The sequence below is a fragment of the Pogoniulus pusillus genome, chromosome 3 (genome assembly GCF_015220805.1).
Source record: "Pogoniulus pusillus isolate bPogPus1 chromosome 3, bPogPus1.pri, whole genome shotgun sequence".
Classification (NCBI taxonomy): domain Eukaryota; kingdom Metazoa; phylum Chordata; class Aves; order Piciformes; family Lybiidae; genus Pogoniulus; species Pogoniulus pusillus.
This window is the reverse complement of record NC_087266.1, coordinates 22,604,414-22,624,652: the sequence shown is the minus strand read 5'-3', so window position 1 is coordinate 22,624,652 and position 20,239 is coordinate 22,604,414. Positions and strand designations below refer to the sequence as shown.

General features: G+C 43.3%; 1 protein-coding gene across 1 annotated transcript in view; it reads left to right on the top strand.

The window, feature by feature from the left end:
* Nucleotides 1–17,820: 17,820 nt before the first annotated feature.
* USP12 (ubiquitin specific peptidase 12) overlaps nt 17,821–20,239 on the top strand; it is a 33,483-nt gene continuing 31,064 nt past the window's right edge. Inside the window, exon 1 of the mRNA XM_064172324.1 lies at nt 17,821–18,074. Coding sequence (XP_064028394.1) covers nt 18,027–18,074 — 48 coding nt within the window. The 5' untranslated portion in view covers nt 17,821–18,026. The remainder of the gene's footprint in view (nt 18,075–20,239) is intronic.

Below are 20,239 nucleotides of genomic sequence, written 5' to 3'. Positions count from 1 at the left end.
TTCCCCGGGAGCTGCCCGCGTCCTGCCTGATTGGCTTGAGTGCCTGCCCGCCTCCCGGCCTGCCCGCCTGCGCTGCCCGTCCGCCCTGCCTGCCCGTCCTGCCTGAGGTATGTCTTCTCGAAACAGCCACGTAAGCCGACCCTGATAAACGCCCACGGAACTGGCCTGGCAGAAGTTCGATTCTCTCGCTGAAGCCTAGACAATGTATTTTTTTAACATGGCCGTGCTGGGAGACGAGGCCAGGAGATGTTTGACAGTCGGGTGGCTACTTTGTCCTCATAAATCATGTTAGCACTTTGTCTGCCGTTTAAAAGCAACCTAAGTTTCCTGCCAACAAACACAGTAGTTATGCTGCCTCTCTCCCCCCAAAACTATTCAAGGACAGCTTTGGGAAGCATTCAGTCTCCAGAAGAGAACTAGATCAGTATTTATTGAAAGTAATAGTTATTGTTTGCGTGAGAGCTCACTTATTACTTACCTTCACTGGAACTAAGATGCTAACCCTATTCACTGCAACAGAAGCTTTGTTCAAAGCTGAGAAAACTAAACCTCTGCTAGACTGCTCATGTCCAACGAAATGCCACTATGCTTCGTTTTCATTAGTTCAGATGCTTTTAAAATGGGTTGATGGTGCCAAAAAGCACATTCCAGGATCAAATCCAGAGTACAAAAAAGTTGTTTGCTGATATTAGAGAAGTACACCACAATTTAAAACTGCAGTAATGTGAACTTTGCACTACGCTCTGTATGTTGACAGCTGCTTGACAGGTAGTCCGAGTCAGGAAAGCATGATAGGAGAGCCAAACCAACAGCACAAGAAAAGAGGCTGCTCAGGTCTGGGATTTCTTATTGCTGTAATGAAGCTTCTTATGCCATAATCTACAGTTTGTGTAACAGGTGTCTCCACAAAGATGATAAATCAAGTATGGATTCTCAACAAAGAGCCTTTATATGGCTACAGGTTGCATCAGCTGTGTGGTGCATGAAAATGAAGCAGACTGGTGAGCAGCTTCCAGAGCTGGCAGAGTGACTCATTGTGTTTGTGCATCATCAATATTAGAACAGACAGGGATCATCATGGGAAGCTGATTGCAGGCAGGAGTGAGTCAAAAAAAGGGCCTCCCTCCCCTGAGCTAAACATGCAGGGACCGTTCAAAACTTGTCCAAGCAGAAGTTGCCCTGTTGCAGGATTTTTTTGTTTTGAATGAAGGAAACACTTAATTTAGAGGAGGGATGATAACTTAAACCAGCATTTAAAAACTTACTTGATCCTCTGACTAACTTCACAGTTATTTTAAGGTTGTCTTGCAAAACTTAACGCCCTTTCTATCATCATTTTAAAGCTAGTTTAATATTTATGGATGACAAGAATGGATATGGAGGATTAAATACAGTATCAGGTTCTGCCTGCAAAGCTAGCTGGCATGGCATGTTGTGACAGAGGCCCTGTCTCTACATGAAATCTCTTGGAGTGAAATATACTTAGAAAAATGCATCTGTATTCCAGCTCTGCACCATGAAAAATCTAGAGTTTACAGCACCTGTTACTTACACAGAGAAAGTCTGTCATTTAATATGCAGTCAGCATAGGTACCGTGAAACCTTTCCAAGTGTGAAGACAGTTATAAGTGAACAGCTTTTAGGTGGGAAAGCATATTGGCAACAGATAGATTTCAGGGAGGATATCAAGCAAAGTAAAGACAGGATGTAAAACCCTAAAAAGCATTATTGAATAAAGAATATGGGCATTTTCAGTGAGCTGAATGATTTACTCTTGCCAGTAATTTACATACACATGGAGATGGAAGGAATGGGGAAGAAACTCCACATGTAGTCTACCTGGACTTCAGCAAAGCCTTTGACACTGTCTGCCACAAGAAGCTCCTAGCTGGCAGCTCATGGTTTGAACAGATTCACTCCGTGCTGGATCAAGAACTGTCTGGATGGCAGAGCCCAGAGAGTGGTGGTGAATGGTGCCACATTCAGTTGGCAGCCAGTCACTAGTGGTATTCCCCAAGGAATAAATAGTAGGCTGAAGATGTGCCAGCAGTGTGCCCAGGGAGCCAAGAGAGCCAATGGCATCCTGGCCTGCATCAGCAACAGTGTGGCCAGTAGGACAAGGGAGGTTATTCTTCCCCTGTACTCATCACTGGTCAAGCCACACCTTGAGTACTGTGTCCAGTTCTGGGCCCCTCAATTCAAGAGAGATGTTGAGGTGCTGCAACGTGTCCAGAGAAGGGCGACAAAGCTGGTGAAGGGCCTGGAACACAAACCCTATGAGGAGAGGCTGAGGGAGCTGGGGTTGTTTAGCCTAGAGAAGAGGAGGCTCAGGGGTGACCTCATTGCTGTCTACAACTACCTGAAGGGACATTGTAGCCAGGTGGGGGTTGGCCTCTTCTCCCAGGCAACCAGCAACAGAACAAGAGGACACAGTCTCAAGTTGTGCCAGGGAAGGTATAGGCTGGATGTCAGGAGGAAGTTCTTCACAGAGACAGTGATTGGCATTGGAATGGGCTGCCCAGGGAGATGGTGAAGTCACCACCCCTGGAGGTGTTTGACAAAAGACTGGATGAGGCACTTAGTGCCATGGTCTAGTTGACTGGATAGGGCTGGGGGATAGGTTGGCCTGGATGATCTTGGGAGTCTCTTCCAACCTGGTTGATTCTATGTTGAAACTCAGGTCCACATATAAAGCATATAAACGTATTTCATAAGGGGGAAGTACCTGTGAACTTAATTGAACTCTGCTTTATATTGGGCCAAGTAAGACATTCATGACTTGCTACATTTCTTACCTGAATAAATGGCATGAAATGTTTATTCAAAAATTTGGTAACGTTTTTATTAGTAAAATTTACTTTCATTAGCACACCCTTCTTTAGCTCTGCTTTTCAAAGAAACATTGAATCACCCACTGCACATGTCGTCTGAGGTTCATCCAGGAATCCATCAGTCCATCCCTTATACCCAACATCTGATAAATGGTTTTCCAAAACCATGGCCTGCTGAGCACTTAAGGACTGCAGAGCCTTTTTGTGTTGCTCACAGAAAGATTTCTCAATAATGGCTGTTTCCAGCAGATAAAGTTGCACAAGTTGCGGTATGAGTTCTGGTCCAGAAACGTGAGCTAGCAGCAAAGCAAATATAGGGGAGACCAGTGCATTTCAGACTGCCAGTGCACCCTGTACTGCCCTGCTTCATCCTCTTAGAAATCCAGCCCAAACTGCTCTTCCTTGATCAAACTGTAGTTGTAGGATCCAGATTCCACTTTGCCCTAAGCTGCAGAGAAAACATCACATCTGGTTCTGCTTCAAACACCATGTCCTGTTAAATATTATTTATTAATATTCATAATGCTTATTTCCTAATTTATGAAGATCATGCCTAGACATTCCAGAACACATAGTAGGCCTGTTTTTGGCCTACCATAACACATCCTCAAGACTGGGGTGAATGCAAAGTGACAACACCTAGTTTAACATGAAAATATAAAAACCCATGTAGGTCTCAGGCAGGTGCTCCACCCTTTAATGTACTTCAGAAATCTTACTACACCATGCTAAACTATTTCCTTCCTGCTCTCTGGCTTGGAGGTAGAGCAAGACAGGCAAAGCAGTTTAAATTGGATCCAGTTCAAAAGTTGCTGAGGAAAGGACCTTGAGAGGGAGGGTTTATTAGAAGTCAAAGCAGCAGGGACTAGGTAGATATCACTTTGGTTTTCAAAATGGAAAATACCATACCAAAACCCTCCAAACTTTCATAGTCTCCAAGTTCCCATAGTCAGGATTCTGGTATCTTCTCTGGGAGAATCCTGTTTAATTTCTGACACTTCTCTGCAGCATCTGTCTGGTCAACAGCTCTCTAAGGAATACACGTTCTATGATGATTCTGCACATGGAGTTGTCAGGAATCCTTCACTGAAATTTTAATGCACAGTAGGATCTGGCTTTGCTCCTAATCTCAGAGGACCAAGTGATACACGTAGAATTCCATTTGTGTTAGGTTATTCAGCAAGGGTGTGGAAGGAATTTAAATTAATGAGAGTTTGTAAAGGGCTCTGAGGTGAAAAATGAAAAATATTCCCCTTCAGTAGGGTGTAGATCTCCTGTGTCTCTCCTATAATGCATTCATTACATGGAAAAAGATACCTGATTACATCTTGAAGCACAATTTTAACAGGATTAACAGAGAATAGGTGTTAAATAAAGGGGTTGAAATCTGCAGTTCCTCTTGTGATAACACTGTGAAACCTAGAGTCTAAATTGAAAATCACGACTGAAGTTAATTGATTACCCCATGGTAGGCTTCCCTTCTAGAAATGTAACATCTACTCTCTGCTTTTGACCAAAAAGTTACTGGCCAAAGTAATCGTGTCACTAATTCATCCTGTTGTTCCATTGTTCACAGTATCATCAAGGTTGGAAGAGACCTCATAGATCATCAAGTCCAACCCTTTACCACAGAGCTCAAGGCCAGACCATGGCACCAAGTGCCACGTCCAATCTTGCCTTGAACAGCCCCAGGGACAGCGACTCCACCGCCTCCCCGGGCAGCCCATTCCAGTGTCCAATGACTCTCTCAGTGAAGAACTTTCTCCTCACCTCAAGCCTAAATTTCCCCTGGCACAGCCTGAGGCTGTGTCCTGTTGTTCTGGCGCTGGCCACCTGAGAGAAGAGAGCAACCTCCTCCTGGCCACAACCACCCTTCAGGTAGTTGTAGACAGCAATAAGGTCACCCCTGAGCCTCCTCTTCTCCAGGCTAAACAATCCCAGCTCCCTCAGCCTCTCCTCGTAGGGCTTGTGCTCAAAGCCTCTCACCAGCCTCGTCGCCCTTCTCTGGACACGCTCAAGCATCTCAGTGTCCCTCCTAAACTGGGGGCCCAGAACTGAACACAGTACTTAAGGTGTGGTCTAACCAGTGCAGAGTACAGGGGCAGAATGACCTCCCTGCTCCTGCTGACCACATCATTCCTGATGCAGGAATGTTCACTCCTTCCAGAAAGATCGTGTTATGTGGCATCTCAGAGTCATGTTTCTATCTCCTTTAACAGTCTCTGGCTTCCTGATGTTTCTAGCACTGACATTTTATTTCTAGTAGTTCAAATCCACATCCACAAAACCTATTCTGTAAATATAAGCCTGAGGCTAGTTTCATGGGAGTTAATAAAGATTGTGGCTGAGCAACCAGTAACTTTCTAGAAGTGACTGTACAAACTCTTGAATGGGCTCGCTGGGGAATCCCAGAAGTGCCAGTACAGGTGGCTGCACTGAGCTGCATTGCCAGTTCCATGGAGAGAGGAATGGAAAATAATGACAGTGTGCCATTAAGACAAATGAAGGGGAAAAGAATTGTGATGGGGCCCAGTATGTCACAGAGGTGTGAAAGGTTTCATTACACTAATGTTACTTCTACTATAATTGCTAATTTAAAATCTTACTAGATACAGCTAGGTTGATACTGAAGCCAAACAAATGGCCTTTTTTCCATCATTATCTCAACTGCTAGATCCAATCTGAAATAGTGAAAAACTTCTGTTGTGCAACTGCTTACTTAAATACCATGGTGCTCTACTTGTGTGTGCATATCAGTGAAAGCTGCGTTAGTGACCATAGTGAAACTATCAGGATCTTCCAAGGAAGCTCTTCTGTGACTGTGACCACTTTCTCATGGGTACCAAATAATATGATCTGTTTATCAAATGTCATTTCAAAAGCAATTGATGTCTATTTCCTCCCTTACTAATGGAGTGGCTTCTCAGGAAACTGGTTTCATTAATGCAATGCTTTCTCAAACTTCTTAGGAGCATTACTACTCCTTCCAGGTCATCTGTCTCTGTGTTATCTTCCCTGAGTCCAACCCATCTAACCAGGAACAAGCAACTCCTCATATTGTCAGCATCAGCTTCTCTGTGTATTTGGTTGTTTTGACAAAAGGTGATTAGCCACTTGCTGGCTAACACAGCTGGTAATTACAGACACTTCCTACTTCTTTGTCATAGAGGACCTGAGCTTCTGACAGCAGTAAATCTTCATGTGGGGATTTTTGTGGGGATTTTCTTTTTGACAACATGTTGAATATAAGTATGGAATTTATGCTAAAATATAGTTTTTAAAATCTGATCTTTCATAATCTCCCTTAAGCCCTTCACTAGCCCTCTTGGGAGCTCTTAACTGTCATGTAATAAATAAGTGGCTTCATGATTAGGCACAGACTGCTATTTTGTCCTTATTTGTTTATGTCTGATCTTATGAGAGCTTCTAAGTAGCTGGAGGAGCAACAATGCTTGCCCTTTTTCTGTCATTCTTTATGCAAAGGGATATCTTCTTTACACCTTCATTTTATCAAGCTAAATATTCCAGGCTCTTGGTGCTTCCAGGCATGTAGCAGGCTCTGTATATTTGCCCCCATTCCCATACTTCTTTCTTGAGTATCAGTGATCGGATTTGTATGCAGCAGTCCCTGTTAGCTTATTTACCATGCACCAATTATTTCAGAGATACTTCCTCTTATTAATGAAGATGATCACAAACCATTAAGCTCCTGAGGTTGTTTTTGGTTTTGTTGTTGTGTTGGGTTTTGGTGGGGGTTTTGTGGTTTGTTTTTTTTTTGTTCCCACCCCCCCTGCTGTAAATGTTTCAGTGTGTGTCCATAAACTGCCAGCCAGGAACTAGAAGACAAACTTTTAATCTTACACTCATGCAATCTCAGTGATTTCAGCGTTACAAAGTCAGTCTTGATGATTTTGCTCAGGCAAAATTTTCTGTCTTCAAAAAACTTTTGTCTATAAGGAATAAGCAAGACAGAATAGGTCTTTAATAACTTTAAAGTATATTGGTCTAAGCAAAACAAATACTCTTGGAAAACTTGCAATCTGGCAAGTGGCAGACTTAATTGACCTTTTCCTTATCTGATTTATAGCATGTGACTATTTTATTCACTGTGAGTATAATTTTAACAGAAGCTCAATCTATTGCAATTGTCCAAGACAGGCTTAACTTTGGGGGACAAAGAGACTGAGTAGATCTGAAGATGAGCTTTGCTGCTGAAATGTAATGCCCAATGTAAAGTATGTAAGAATAATTTATAGTAATGGCACACTGAGTTTGAACTCACATGAAATCTCACTGAAACTATTGCAAAACTATTTTTTGGCGCTTATTCTCAGGTGAGTTTGCAGATGCTAATTGTTGGAAGTGGTCAAATCACTGGAGGGCAGGGCTGCCATTGAGAGGGACAGAGACAGGCTGAAGAAATGGGCTGACAGGAAACTCGAAGTTCGGGACAGGCAAGCATCAAGTCTCCACTTGGGTAGGACCAGCCACATGCAACAGAACATGCTGAAGGCAGGCTATATGGAAAGGGGCTTTGCTAAAAAGCACTTGAGGATCCTTGTGGACAACAGCAATATGCTTGTACCACAGTGTCAGCTACATTCAGGATTGTATTAACCATGACGTTAGACAGCAGGGCAAATGATTCTTCCTCTCCATTTGGCACTTATAAGATCCTATATGCAGTATGCATCCTGTTCTGAGTTTCCCAGGACACAAAAGACAAGGATATACTGGAGCAAGCCCAAGGATGGTTGTGGGGCTGAAGCACAGAGACACTTGAGAAGAACCTGAAATAAACTAGTACACTCAACTGGCAGAGAACAAAATCTCTTTTCTCTCTTCTGCTGCCTCTTGGGAGCATGCAGAGAAGACTGAGACAGACACCTTGCAGGTGTGCACAGTACAAAGACAAGAGGCAATGCACAGAAGTTAGAACACAGGAAATTTCTGACTCAAGATAATTAAAATGTTTCTAATGTAAAGGTGGTCACTCAACCAGGTTGCTCAGAGAGGTGGTGGAATAGATATTCTTGGAGCTCTTTAAAACTCAGCATGGCCTTAAAGACCTGCTTTGAGCAGAAGATTGGACTAAAGACCTCCATAGGTTACAGAGATTGGTTTGAGTCTTTGATGCTTCTAGCTTGTCATCATCGGGTGCTGTAGTTAAAAAAGCAGCATACCTGATGGATACAAGCGCATGAAGTAAAAATATGGGTGGAATATTTTTATTATTCTATAAATAATCTATGATTGTATTAAAATATTGGCATTGAGGTAGCCATTTGCATTTCTTCCAATCAAAGCCATTAACATAAATGGTTTAAATTATATATGTGTGATGGTTTGGGTGTTCCCCGCCCCCCCCACACTTTACAAATCACCCAGACTAGACTCAGCCGGCTCTGGAAATATGAATGAAGCTTATTATTCACAGCTGGCACAATATACAGGCAGATATTTACAGTATATACAGTTATATACAGAAATAGACAAGGTAAAAGGTAATACAGAAACACAACTCCCCTCCCAGAAACCTGAGTCCCCAGGAGGGGCTCTCAACTACCCCTTCACCTTGCCCCTACCCCTCTAAACCTTACCCCAGTCCCAAGGAAGAATTGAGGGTCAGCCAGAGGTTAAGAAGCAAGTGCCTTAGTCCAAATGGAAGGTGAGGTTAGAGAGTAGGATGTTGCTCAGCCAGCAGCTCAAGTGAGAGTGAGGAAAAATGGCGAGAGTGCTATCTAATGTTCTTCTTTCTTGTTCCCATACATCTCAGGGAGACTGTGGGGGAAGCAAACATGACCATTGTTTTCCTTTCACAGCCTGTAATCTAGTTCTTCTCACCAAAACATTCTAGCCTGCTTCAAACTAGCACAATATAAAATGCCAAAGAACCTTGATTGGAAGGGAAGGACTATATACAATATTGCTGTTCTTGTTTCAAGTAAAGGAATGTGTTAGATGAATTCCAGTGAAGCACAAATTTAAATTTATCTACAAACTATGCCAAAATAAGTTTGCTTTTCTGTATGAATACACAAAAACAAAGTATAATGTTTATGATTTTAACAGTGCTAAATATTGATCTTCTTAATAATTCATAAAGTAACCACAATTTCTGCAAAGTGAAGTAAACATTATTGTCTTACTCTAGACCCACGTCTTCTAAATGCTAAAAGAAAATCCTACCCTGAATTCAAAGCCTCCTTTTGAGAGAAAATGAAGCAATAATCGAATGCAGAAACTTGGGGAGTAAAAAGCACACTGTTTTCTACAATAAAGTACTTCACATGCGATTATAATTGCAATTATATATTCTTTCTCAGGTGCTTTAGCACAGATTGAATTTGTGGTCAGAGAATGTCAGCCTTCACTGAGTGATTTGGTTTTTTGCAGGCCAGCCTCCTTTTCAAAATGGAAAGTGGTCTGTAGCTTTTGTAGTCTTACACATGCTAGTATCTTAAAATGATGACCCTAAGGTAAGACACCATAACATCACAATAACCATAACATACAATACAGTTGTATTAAGAAAAACAAACAAACATGAGCTTTTATTTTCATTATTTTGAACATTTTCAATCCTGACTTTTTTTTTTTCAGTTTTCAAGCTTCTTGAGCTATGAACTTGTTATAATATCCAAAAGGTGAATTTCTCAAAGTAATCCTCATCACCTGAACCCAGAAACGGTGGTTGCGAGGGAACTATCGGGTATCACAGGGCTTGCAATAAAATAATGAGAGGTGACTATGCTCTGACAGCTCCTGTCAATGAAACAACAGCTGCTCAGAGTGAACACTACAGCCAGAAAAGAGCAAATTAATAGTCAGTGAGGGAGAAGTGAAATGGAGAATTAGCAAAGGCTAAACTTGACCAAGCTACAACCAAGGACAAACTGGACCAACTTTTCCATATGTATAATAGGATTAATAAATAGAGCATATTTGTGGAGCAGGGTTATTGTTAAAGAGTTCACTAATATTTTTTAAATGCTGTGGAGTCCTCATGAAATATGTAAAATAGGAATGTGAGTTAATTAGCATATACCCTGCTCCAAGGCAACCACAGCTTAACCAAGAGAGAGTGAAGCAGTGCAGGTAGAGGGGTAAAACGGGAAAACAAAAAGAGGGCAAGTGGCAAGAAGAAGTGCTGCAGGGGGAAAAGAAATTAAATTGCAGGGGAAATAGGAGGAGGAAATGAGGCCATGGAGGATGAAGAGGTGATGCCTGGGTTACTGCAGTATAAAGACAGAGAGCACAAATCCATTTGGAATTGAGCATGATTAGTCCTTTTGCTCATGCAGTAATGTGGTTGGGTGGGTTGGGTTGGTTGTTTTTTTTAGGAAAAAAATAAGTGTAGCCAGAGAAAAACCAAGTATAACCAGATGGGAGTATTTAAATGACCAGCTGCAAGTACAGAGGGGAACTGTGGGTTTTCCAGGGTATAAATCTTCCAGGAGAAGAAATCAAAATCATTCTACTTCTGTATTGCTGACAAAGAGAGCGTTGTTTGAGAACTGATTGCAACATGCACTTGAACAATAGATTCAGATCAGCGGAAGCACAAAATATTGCAAATTGTGACATATGTTTCAATTAAAACAAAAATAGCCACCCATTAGTGTCATGAAAAACACAGGCTATTAACAGTTTTATTATCTCCACAAAGCTGTTTCCAGGATTTTTTTTCTACCTCTTATTGGTGTTTTTTCCCCACTGTGTGGCTATCTGCATGCTGGTTTACATATTCCTGCTCAGCTTCTTTTATATCTTGGTACTGCAGAGAACTGATTAGTGTGGGAGACTGTAATGATACAAAGACTCTTCACCTGGAGGCTGTTGTCACATTGTGCGTCACTGTTATTGCATGACAGTTAATCTTGCTTTGGGAGAACTGCTGCAAAGATCACAAAAATACTGTCTTGCTGACTGCAGTGAGAAGCTTTGCTTGGTGTTCTGGTAGAGAATACAGAGAATGAAGAAGCATCTTGCACTTCTCACCTCTAGTAATGGATTTTCCAAGGCAGTGTTAGAGCGCTGTCACTGACCCCTGAGATTGTCATACTAAGGAGAAAGTGGAGATACTGAGACATCAGCTTCCCTAGTGCCTGTGTCAAGAATAAAAGCTATTATTTTTTTAAGAAAAGTTTCTATTATTTGAAGTATTTCACTATAACTATACGCATTTCTCCATTCATCTTGTAGAATACAATGGCATAGGATCATAGAATCATAGAATCAACCAGGTTGGAAGAGAACTCCAAGATCATCCAGTCCAGCCTATCCCCCAGCCCTATCCAGTCAACTAGACCATGGCACTAAGTGCCTCATCCAGTCTTTTCTTGAACACCTCAAGGGACAGTGCCTCCACCACCTCCCTGGGCAGCCCATTCCAATGCCAATCACTCTCTCTGGCAAGAACTTCCTCCTAACATCCAGCCTGTACTTCCCTCGGCACAACATGAGACTGTGTCCCCTTGTTCTGTTGCTGGTTGCCTGGGAGAAGAGGCCACCCCCCACCTGGCTACATCCTCCCTTCAGGTAGTTGTAGACAGCAATGAGGTCCCCCCTGAGCCTCCTCTTCTCCAGGCTAAACAACCCCAGCTCCCTCAGCCTCTCCTCATAGGGTTTGTGTTCCAGGCCTTTCACCAGCTTTGTTGCCCTTCTCTGGACACGTTGCAGCACCTCAACATCTCTCTTGAATTGAGGGGCCCAGAACTGGACACAGCACTCAAGGTGTGGCCTGACCAGTGCTGAGTACAGGGGCAGAATAACCTCCCTTGTCCTACTGGCCACACTGTTCCTGATCCAGGCCAGGATGCCATTGGCTCTCTTGGCCACCTGGGCACACTTCAGCCTACTCTCTACCAGTACCCCCAGGTCCCTTTCTTCCTGGCTGCTCTCCAGCCACTCTGTCCCCAGCCTGTAGCACTGCTTGGGGTTGTTGTGGCCAAAGTGCAGAACCCTGCACTTGGCCTTGTTAAATCTCATCCCGTTGGACTCTGCCCACCCATCCAGCCTGTCCACGTCCCTCTGCAGGGCTCTCCTACCTTCCAACAGATCAACACCTGCTCTTAGCTTGGTGTCATCTGCAAACTTACTGATGCTGGACTCGATCCCCTCATCCAGATCATCAATAAAGATATTGAACAGGACTGGGCCCAGCACTGATCCTTGGGGAACACCACTAGTGACAGCTGCCAATTGGATGTGGCACCATTCACCACCACTCTCTGGGCTCTGCCATCCAGCCAGTTCTTGATCCAGCACAGAGTGAATCTGTCCAAACCATGAGCTGCCAGCTAGGAGCTTCTTGTGGCAGACAGTGTCAAAGGCTTTGCTGAAGTCCAGGTAGACTACATCCACAGCCTGCCCCACATTCACCAGGCGGGTAACCTGATCATAAAAGGAGATCAGGTTGGTGAGACATCTTTCAAAAGAGCTACCATTTTATAATGAGCTGTTTCTAAAAACTGTAATTTTATTTTCAGTTACAGTTTCAGCTGCTTTTAGAAGGCTAAAGATTCAAATAATAACAACAGTTTAGAAATACACTGTTATTTTCAATACAGCTAAATTCTTCTAGTGTTACTGGGTCTCCCTCTTAAATGATGTATGTTTTAAGGGCTATTGCTAGAAATTTGTCTTCAGTTTAGTAGCATGGAATTCTTTATTTTCTCTTTTAGCTTTTCAGACACTGGTAATCCCTTGTTTAATTACAGGTTGTTTGGCAAGATGCAAAGTATAAACAGAGCTGTGAAAATTAAAGTATCAAAATATCCCCATGTGTGAACTCTTTAAGAAACAAATGTTGCCCTCTGCTTTAAAAAAACCCCAACAAAACCCAACACTGTTACTGAGGAAAGTGTCAGTCTTCCAAAATGCATAGAAGGGGGAAATCATAATGAGCAAATTTTAATCTGTCAGAGAACTCTCACCTAATTTATTCAGTGTATGGATGTGGTCTCATCATTATTATTTCTCGCACCTCTTTGTAAAATACCATGAGATTTACTGATAAAAAGTGCTAAGGAATCAAATAATATTTACTTATTGTACAGTTTTGGTATTGTCATTTTTATGGTTTTTACAGTTTTCTTTGGTAATAATTTCTGTCTTGCTTGTGATTACAAATAAGATTGGATTTATTCTTTTGAACCTATCAATAGAATGTAACACTTGTCTAACTGCTTGCTCAAATCCTCCCTTGTCAAATTAGTCTACCATCACCCCCCAGTCATGGCTCTCAGGGAGCATGTACAACTGTTAGGGAAATAGCTGTCTTTTCTGAAATGTAACATCAGTATAATTTGTAAAGATTAATGTGCTAATACAGATGTTTAACACCTGCCAGTCAGTACAAGATTGTTTGAACAGAACATGACTTTCCGAATGTACTTTCAATTTTCTCTCTTCTGTTCCCCAGAAGGATCCAATTTCACTCACATAATGTCTTAAGATTGCAGCTCTGTATAATTTGATGCAGCTTCAGGTTTTCTTGGAATTAGGAAATTCAAGTTGGAGAAATATTTTTTTATGTCTTACTCTCTATTACCTCATAGCACAAATCCTGCAACACCCATTGCCTACAAAGAAAAGTGCATTTCCATAGCAAGGCTGATTAATCTATCATGAGATTGGCAGATGACCTTCACTGAGCTGCATGTCAATATAAATGCAGATGGTGAATACATATGGTTTTATTTCAAGAACCAACCCCTCCTCCCTGTTATATCTGGATCCAAATTTAAGAGTTTCCAGAACAAGCATAGTGGTAGATGTACACAAAGCAACCTGTTTTGACCTGAGATCCAACTCTGTTGGAAGCAGAGGCCTAGACTAGAGACCTGCAGAGGTCCCATCCAACCTGAGTTACCCTATGATGTTACAATCTTGCAGTCATTTGGATACTGCAGCAACAGTATGACCAGCTGGTGGTTTGACTAGGTAGTGAAAGGGTGAACAGATTCAGGGACCCAATCCTGTTGTCAAGCAACATTAATAAAAACCTGACTTGCTCGAGACTCAGCCAAACTGTCTGTAGTCACAGATAGATGATCCAGGCAAAACATACCTGTACCATGCCTACTCCTCACTTTCTGAAGCCAACCAACCTGCACACCCCACAGTAAGCTGGGCACCTGCCAGACCACAAGATTATGAAACGAGGCATAGGATGAGGAGAAGCAACAATTTACACTTGTTCTATCTTCTGTTTGCTCCTCTGTGTCTGTTGATGCTTCTACATTTGGAGCATAAATTCTTCCAAAGATAGAATAGGGTTTTCTCTTCATGTCTGATGTCTTGACTAAAGAGACAAAGTGCTCTGACTTCTGCTTGTGTTTCTAGGTGTTATGGTAATTCAAACACTATGCAATAACAGCTACATGCTCCAAGAGACTTCAAAACAGGGAAATAATTTTATCTGTTCAACTAATGCACTTGTGTGAGAAAAGCATCTATTTTTTAACTGAAGTCCTGAGGAGATACTGGTGGATGTGCTATTTCACTTGGCAGCATTTTCCAAGCATTAATGTCTTCCACTGCTAAAAATGAGCATAATTTCTAAAACAAGTTTTATTTTAGTTTATAGGTGTTTTTCTTGTCATGCCTCTCACTGTAGCCACCTTCCAGTCTTCTTTTTGATAAGCCAAACAGATTATGATCTTTATGTCTCTCCACACAATGATTTTTCTCCAGCCTCCAATAATTTCTCAGCATTCTTTTGACAAGACCACCAGAGGATACTGCAGTATTGCCAGAATATTATTCCCAATGCCATATGTAGAAGGCAAATAATGTCTCTTGGCCACATCTCTGGTTATATAGTCAAAGATTACATTATTTACTTATACCATTAGACTAGAAATTAATTTTTGCTCTTGTGGCCACTGTCAACTCTTAATTTCTCTTCACTGCTCTCCACAAGACAGCTCCTTATCTCTACAGATGTGACCTTCTCACTCTTACTTAAAGGTAACTGTACTTGTGCCTATATTAAAATATGCTATATGTGAACAGGAGGAGTTTACCAAACAATACAGATCTTACTATAACCCCAGCCTCATTTAATATCCCATTTAGCCCCTCTCTTTCTCTTCACAGCACTTCAGTTCTCCGTTCTCATTGCTGAAAATACTAATATGTCTATTTTTTTCCCCCCGTATTTTCTCCATATGCTGTCCTCTCAGCTTTCCAGAGCAACTTTACTCTTTGGGGCTGCTGCTCAGTGGATCACATCTACCAGTTTACTGAAATAAACTAGTCTGTTCCCCTAAATCCAGGGTCTGTAGCCTGCTGCTCTCCTTCCTCAGTCCCCACAGGATTATGAACTCCACTCTTCTGTCACTTCTGAAAGCCAAAGCTTTGCTAACCAAAGCATAGATTACCATATCCCCAGTTCTTTCTTGTTAGTGAAGAGCAGATTCAGCTGTGAATCACCCATTGTTGGCCCGGCCAGTATCAAGAAATTATCTTTGATGCCCTTCAGAAACCCCATTGACTTCTTGTATTCTGATGTGTGGTGTTTGTAGCAGATGTTGAGAGCAGCCTAAATTTCACCCATAACCAGGGTCTGTGATCAAAAGACTTCCTTGTTAAAGTTCTCCCCAGCAGGTTGATTGGCTGGTTGATGAAGATGCTCATCACATTTTGTCAGGTGGATCTTCTGTCTCCAGTGATACAAGATAAGGCTGATCTGTTCACAGACAGGGTTAGTTACCACATTGATCTATATGCACTACAGTTGCTCTGTAACTGTTCTTACAGCTCTGTTTCCTCAAGCATACACAAATGCTTGCACAATCCTGCTGTACCCACCTCGGTTTTCTTTATCTGGTCAAATACCAGGCATACTTAACTTGCACTTAATGATGGCATTTAAGTGATAATTTCCAGTTCTTTTATATATTTTCTCATATTTTACCTCATTTTAACAGTGCACAGTATAACAAGTGTCTCTGTATACCCCTCATTCTATGTAGCATGAGTTCAGTTTGCTAATAACATAGCACCTCAGTTTATGTGGCACTTAGCAACATAGAGACAGACTAAATATTTTAATTTAGCATCTTCCTAGCTCCTCTGCTTAGTCTGCAGCCAGAATTAGCCCTCACCTGTCGGATGCAATTCTGTTTGACATGCAGCCCTGTACTCCACATCTGCATTTTCCATTGGAACTACGGACAGCAGGAGCACATCACATTGCGTACATTTTCCAATTTACAGGCAGAAGAAACTTTGAGGCAATCTCTGATTTTCTGTTTGGGTACCTTTCAAGAGTCTTGCAGTTTCTATGGCCTGTACTTGGTGCCACTTAATTGGTTCAAAACAGAATTATCTTCAAGATAATCTTATAAGCTTCTGCAATACTGCAATTGCTTTTTGTGGTTTTGCTCCAAGGAGACAGCATGCTATCATATTTTCCTTGTGCCATTTTGTGAATACTTCATCCACTTTGGATTATACAGATGTTATCTTGTAGCATGTCTGATTAACACTGCAAGGAAGCATGCGGCAGATGTATCTTGCAGCTTTGTATTTCAGCAGATGAACTGCTGGGTAGCTGAAAGTTGAACACTTCTAAGTGGCCAAATAGCAGTTTGTGCTTTTTTGCACCCAAATGGCCAATCTACATCTTTTGTTTCTATTCTTTCCCATTCCCCAGTGCTATCCTCCTCCATGGTTTCTGTGGCAACAGTTTCTGAATGTAGTCATCCAAGAGGTATTCATTTTCTCAAATACTATACTTTTGAAATATGTGCTTTGAGACCACAGATATTATTTAAAAGAATTGCTTGAGCATGTTTCAGGTTGCAATAAAGGGATTGGTTATTTTTTTTCCTAAGGTTGTATTCTTTTAGTTGAAGGAAAACTATTTCCATTAATTTAATAGATAAAGAATGTTTACTGTGAACATCATAGGAAGTGTCCTGATTCAGTATTATAGATATTAAAGTATCTTTTCTTTTTTACAGTGAAAGCATGCATTTATGATCTAGTCCCTCCGTGCATAGGCATTATTCTTAGTAACAAAGCATCTCAATCTGTTAGATGTTTCCCATCTATGAGAAAAAAAAAAAAGGTGGGACACGGCTAGCTTTAGGCTTCTTTAATGCAGACATCAACATCTTGAGTAAGTCATCCATATTTCTGTTCTAGTCTGCAGGCAAACAGGCACATCCAGGTGATTCATCTTGTTCCCAAGTAGACACTGTAGGTAGTCGATATAAATGACTGCTGTACAGATCAGCTTTATTTTCCATTATGGCTGAGGCACGCAAATCCCACACTTAGCAAACCCAAAGAGTTGGTGATCTAGAGACGGAGGAAGGAAAGGAGGAATCCATAGGTGCCTGTTTCTCCACTTCCCACTCGTCCTGGGAGGGAATGGCTTTGACAACTATTGCTTCAGATGCGTGAAGTCGCTTTGAAGTTAGCTTGGCGTTAGAGCAATTAAATTGATAGGAGGCAAAAGTTTTCTTAGTTCTGTTTTTCAACTGCCTGTTCCCGTTTGGTGTTATTCCTACTCCCCGAACCTTTCGTGGCCGCTCACCACTTGCACTAAGGGAACATCCCAACTCTCGGCGCCACACTCGAAATTTCGACACCAGCGCGCACCCACCGACCGCCCTTTGGATTTCAACTCTAGGGACGCACAAGGAAAGATTAAAAACCAAAACCTGCGCGGGGAGAGCCTCTCACACCCAGGGCCAGCACCCCAAAACCCCCCACGCAGTGCCATGCCGCCCAGAGCGCTGAGCGCCCTAGTGCGCACCCCCGCTCCGCCCCTCGGTGCCGCGCATGGCCGCTGGGCGGCGGGCGGCGGCGGCGGGGCGGAGCCAGGGCGGGAGCGGCGCGGGCCGAGGGGCGGGGCGCGGCGCGGGCCGAGGGGCGGGGCGGGGCGCGGGCCGGTGACCCGGCGGCGCCGGGCGGAGCCAGGCGGGGCGGGAGCGGCGCGGGCTGGCGGGCGGCGCGCGGAGCGGCGGGGCTGAGCCGGGCAGCCTGTGGCGCCGGCTGGGAGTCGCGCGCCCGACCGTTGCAGGGGGCGCGCGCCCCGCGGCCGGGCGCTGGCGGGGGCGGTAGGGGCTGTCCCCGTCGCCTGCCCTTCCGTCCCTTCCCCACCTACTCCCGCCCGGCCCGGCCCGGCTCCGCTCCGCTCGGCGCTGTGATTGGGCGGAAGATGGCGCTGGGCGGATGGAAATCCTAATGACAGTCTCCAAAATCGCCTCTATCTGTACCATGGTGAGTGAGGGGCAGGGGTCGGGCCAGGGCAGCCCTCTCCAGCCCCGCCGACTCCCCGGGAGTGGGGGCGCGGGTCAGTGGAAGAAGCTGTGGGAAGTCGTGCGAAGGACGGGCGGCAGGGGAGGCTGGATTTGTGTAGCGCCCGGTGGTGGGTGGTTCGGCGGCGGGGGGACGGGGTGGCGGGGAGGCGTCCCTGGCTTGGGAGCACTGCCGTGGGTGGGAATCAGCTTAATCGGCTTTGGAAGACTCAACCTTGATGCAAACGCTGATGTGATTGAGTTGGGTTGGGCTAGGGGCGAGGGGAGAATCCGGACTGTGAACGGGATAGAAGTACGGGGTTACGGAACACAGGGCTTCCCCGAAGCGTGCCGAAGGCTGGGAGGAAGAGCTTTAGGATATTGCCTCGAGTTGGGGGTTGCTTGTTGCAGGTGTGCTGTTTGTAGGACAGGGTTTCTAGAATCGCCCTCCTCATCCCGATGCAGTTGGTAATTGTCCCCAGCTCTCCGAATACTTGACTCGGGTGGCGGGGCTGTGGTTGCCTTGCCTGTTGGCGGTCGGCTGCTCCTCTGGTTACCCGGAAAAGTGTTAGCATCCCTCGTGATCTGCTCAGCCAAGCCCGCTCCGCGCGTTGGCATGTAATTTGACTTAATTGCATCGATCCGGGTTCTGATACGAGGCTTCTTCCAGTGATTGGTTTTTTATTTCTCTCTTGATAAATTACAGCTATAAGCAGATGCACAGATGTGTTAATGCTCTCTGGGGTTTGCTTATAAAGGGGTGAGGGGCTCGGTAGAATCGCTGATGGAAAAATGCTGAATTTAAGGAAGAAAATAACCCTTAGTCGGTAGAATACTTGACATGAACGAGATGTGCTGATGGTTTGTGGCTGAAGATCTTTCATTTAGGCTCTTTTCTATCTATTTCATGGCCGAATTAAAGTTCTTGTTCTCGTATGTTTCCCAGAGGAAGGGAAGAGATGGTTAAGGGAAAAAAATGCACTTTGACAACTAGTTTGTGAATTTGCTGAATTGGGATTGTAATCCCGCATAACACCAAACAGTGGGAAATGTGTATTATTGTATATTATTGGAAACTGATTTATGATTTTCATAGATCTTGCTGCAGGGAGGCTTTCATGTCTCAAACACACATTTTGGAGCTGGCCTGTGAGAATATCAAATGAATATCTGTAGGCTCATAGGGTGAGACTGCTCAAATGGCTGTTGATCAGATGGATTTTTCTGTGATGTAGGAGACTGTATCTTTTTATTTCAACTTGGAAATTCTGTCTTCTTGAATTCATGAGCTGTATACTAAGAGCTTTATATGGCCAAATGTCATGGGCCGGGATTATTTCAGTGGCTTTCATTCTCTGAAGTAGTTAAATTTTAGGTTTAGACCATTGAGGAGTCAGTGTGATTGATCCTGAACTGGGACAATCTCATTTTATTGCAATTCTAGCTAACATCTTTCACCTGCAGTTGACCACTGTCCTTTGTGTGAACATAAATGCAGTGCTGGCCTTTTGATTTAGGTCTGGTATGGGATCTTGCTTCAGCTTCTGGACAGCAAAGAAGCTGAAGGTCTGGACTGGCCAGGCAGCTAGTTCAAGATTATTCTGTATGTGTACTTGTTAGAAATGACGTTATGTCACTGACATTTAGGTCAATCCTGATTTTTTTTTTCAACTATAAATCTTCTTATGATTAACCAAAGTGTCTATATCCATGAAGCTGAAATTCTGAAGACAGTTAGCTATTATCGGCTGAATTGTAATTGTGTGCACTGGGGTGGATAAACTCCAGACATAAGATTTTTCCCTTGCCTTTCTAATGCATGAGTTCAGTCATACTGTGAGATGGGATGCCTGGTTTAGGATACCTGCTGTAAATATTTTTTTGATGCTTAACAGATAATCAAAGATTGTGCATAAAAATATTTCATTAAAAATAGTGCAAGCACTTGGTGTTTACTGTGGAGTTGTTTTGAACAATGTGGTTATGGTGGGACAGATCTTTTTAATTTTAATGAGAGTCATATAGAATCATAGAATCAACCAGGTTGGAAGAGACCTCCAAGATCATCCAGTCCAACCTAGCACCCAGCCCTATCCAGTCAACTAGACCATGGCACTAAGTGCCTCATCCAGTCTTTTCTTGAATACC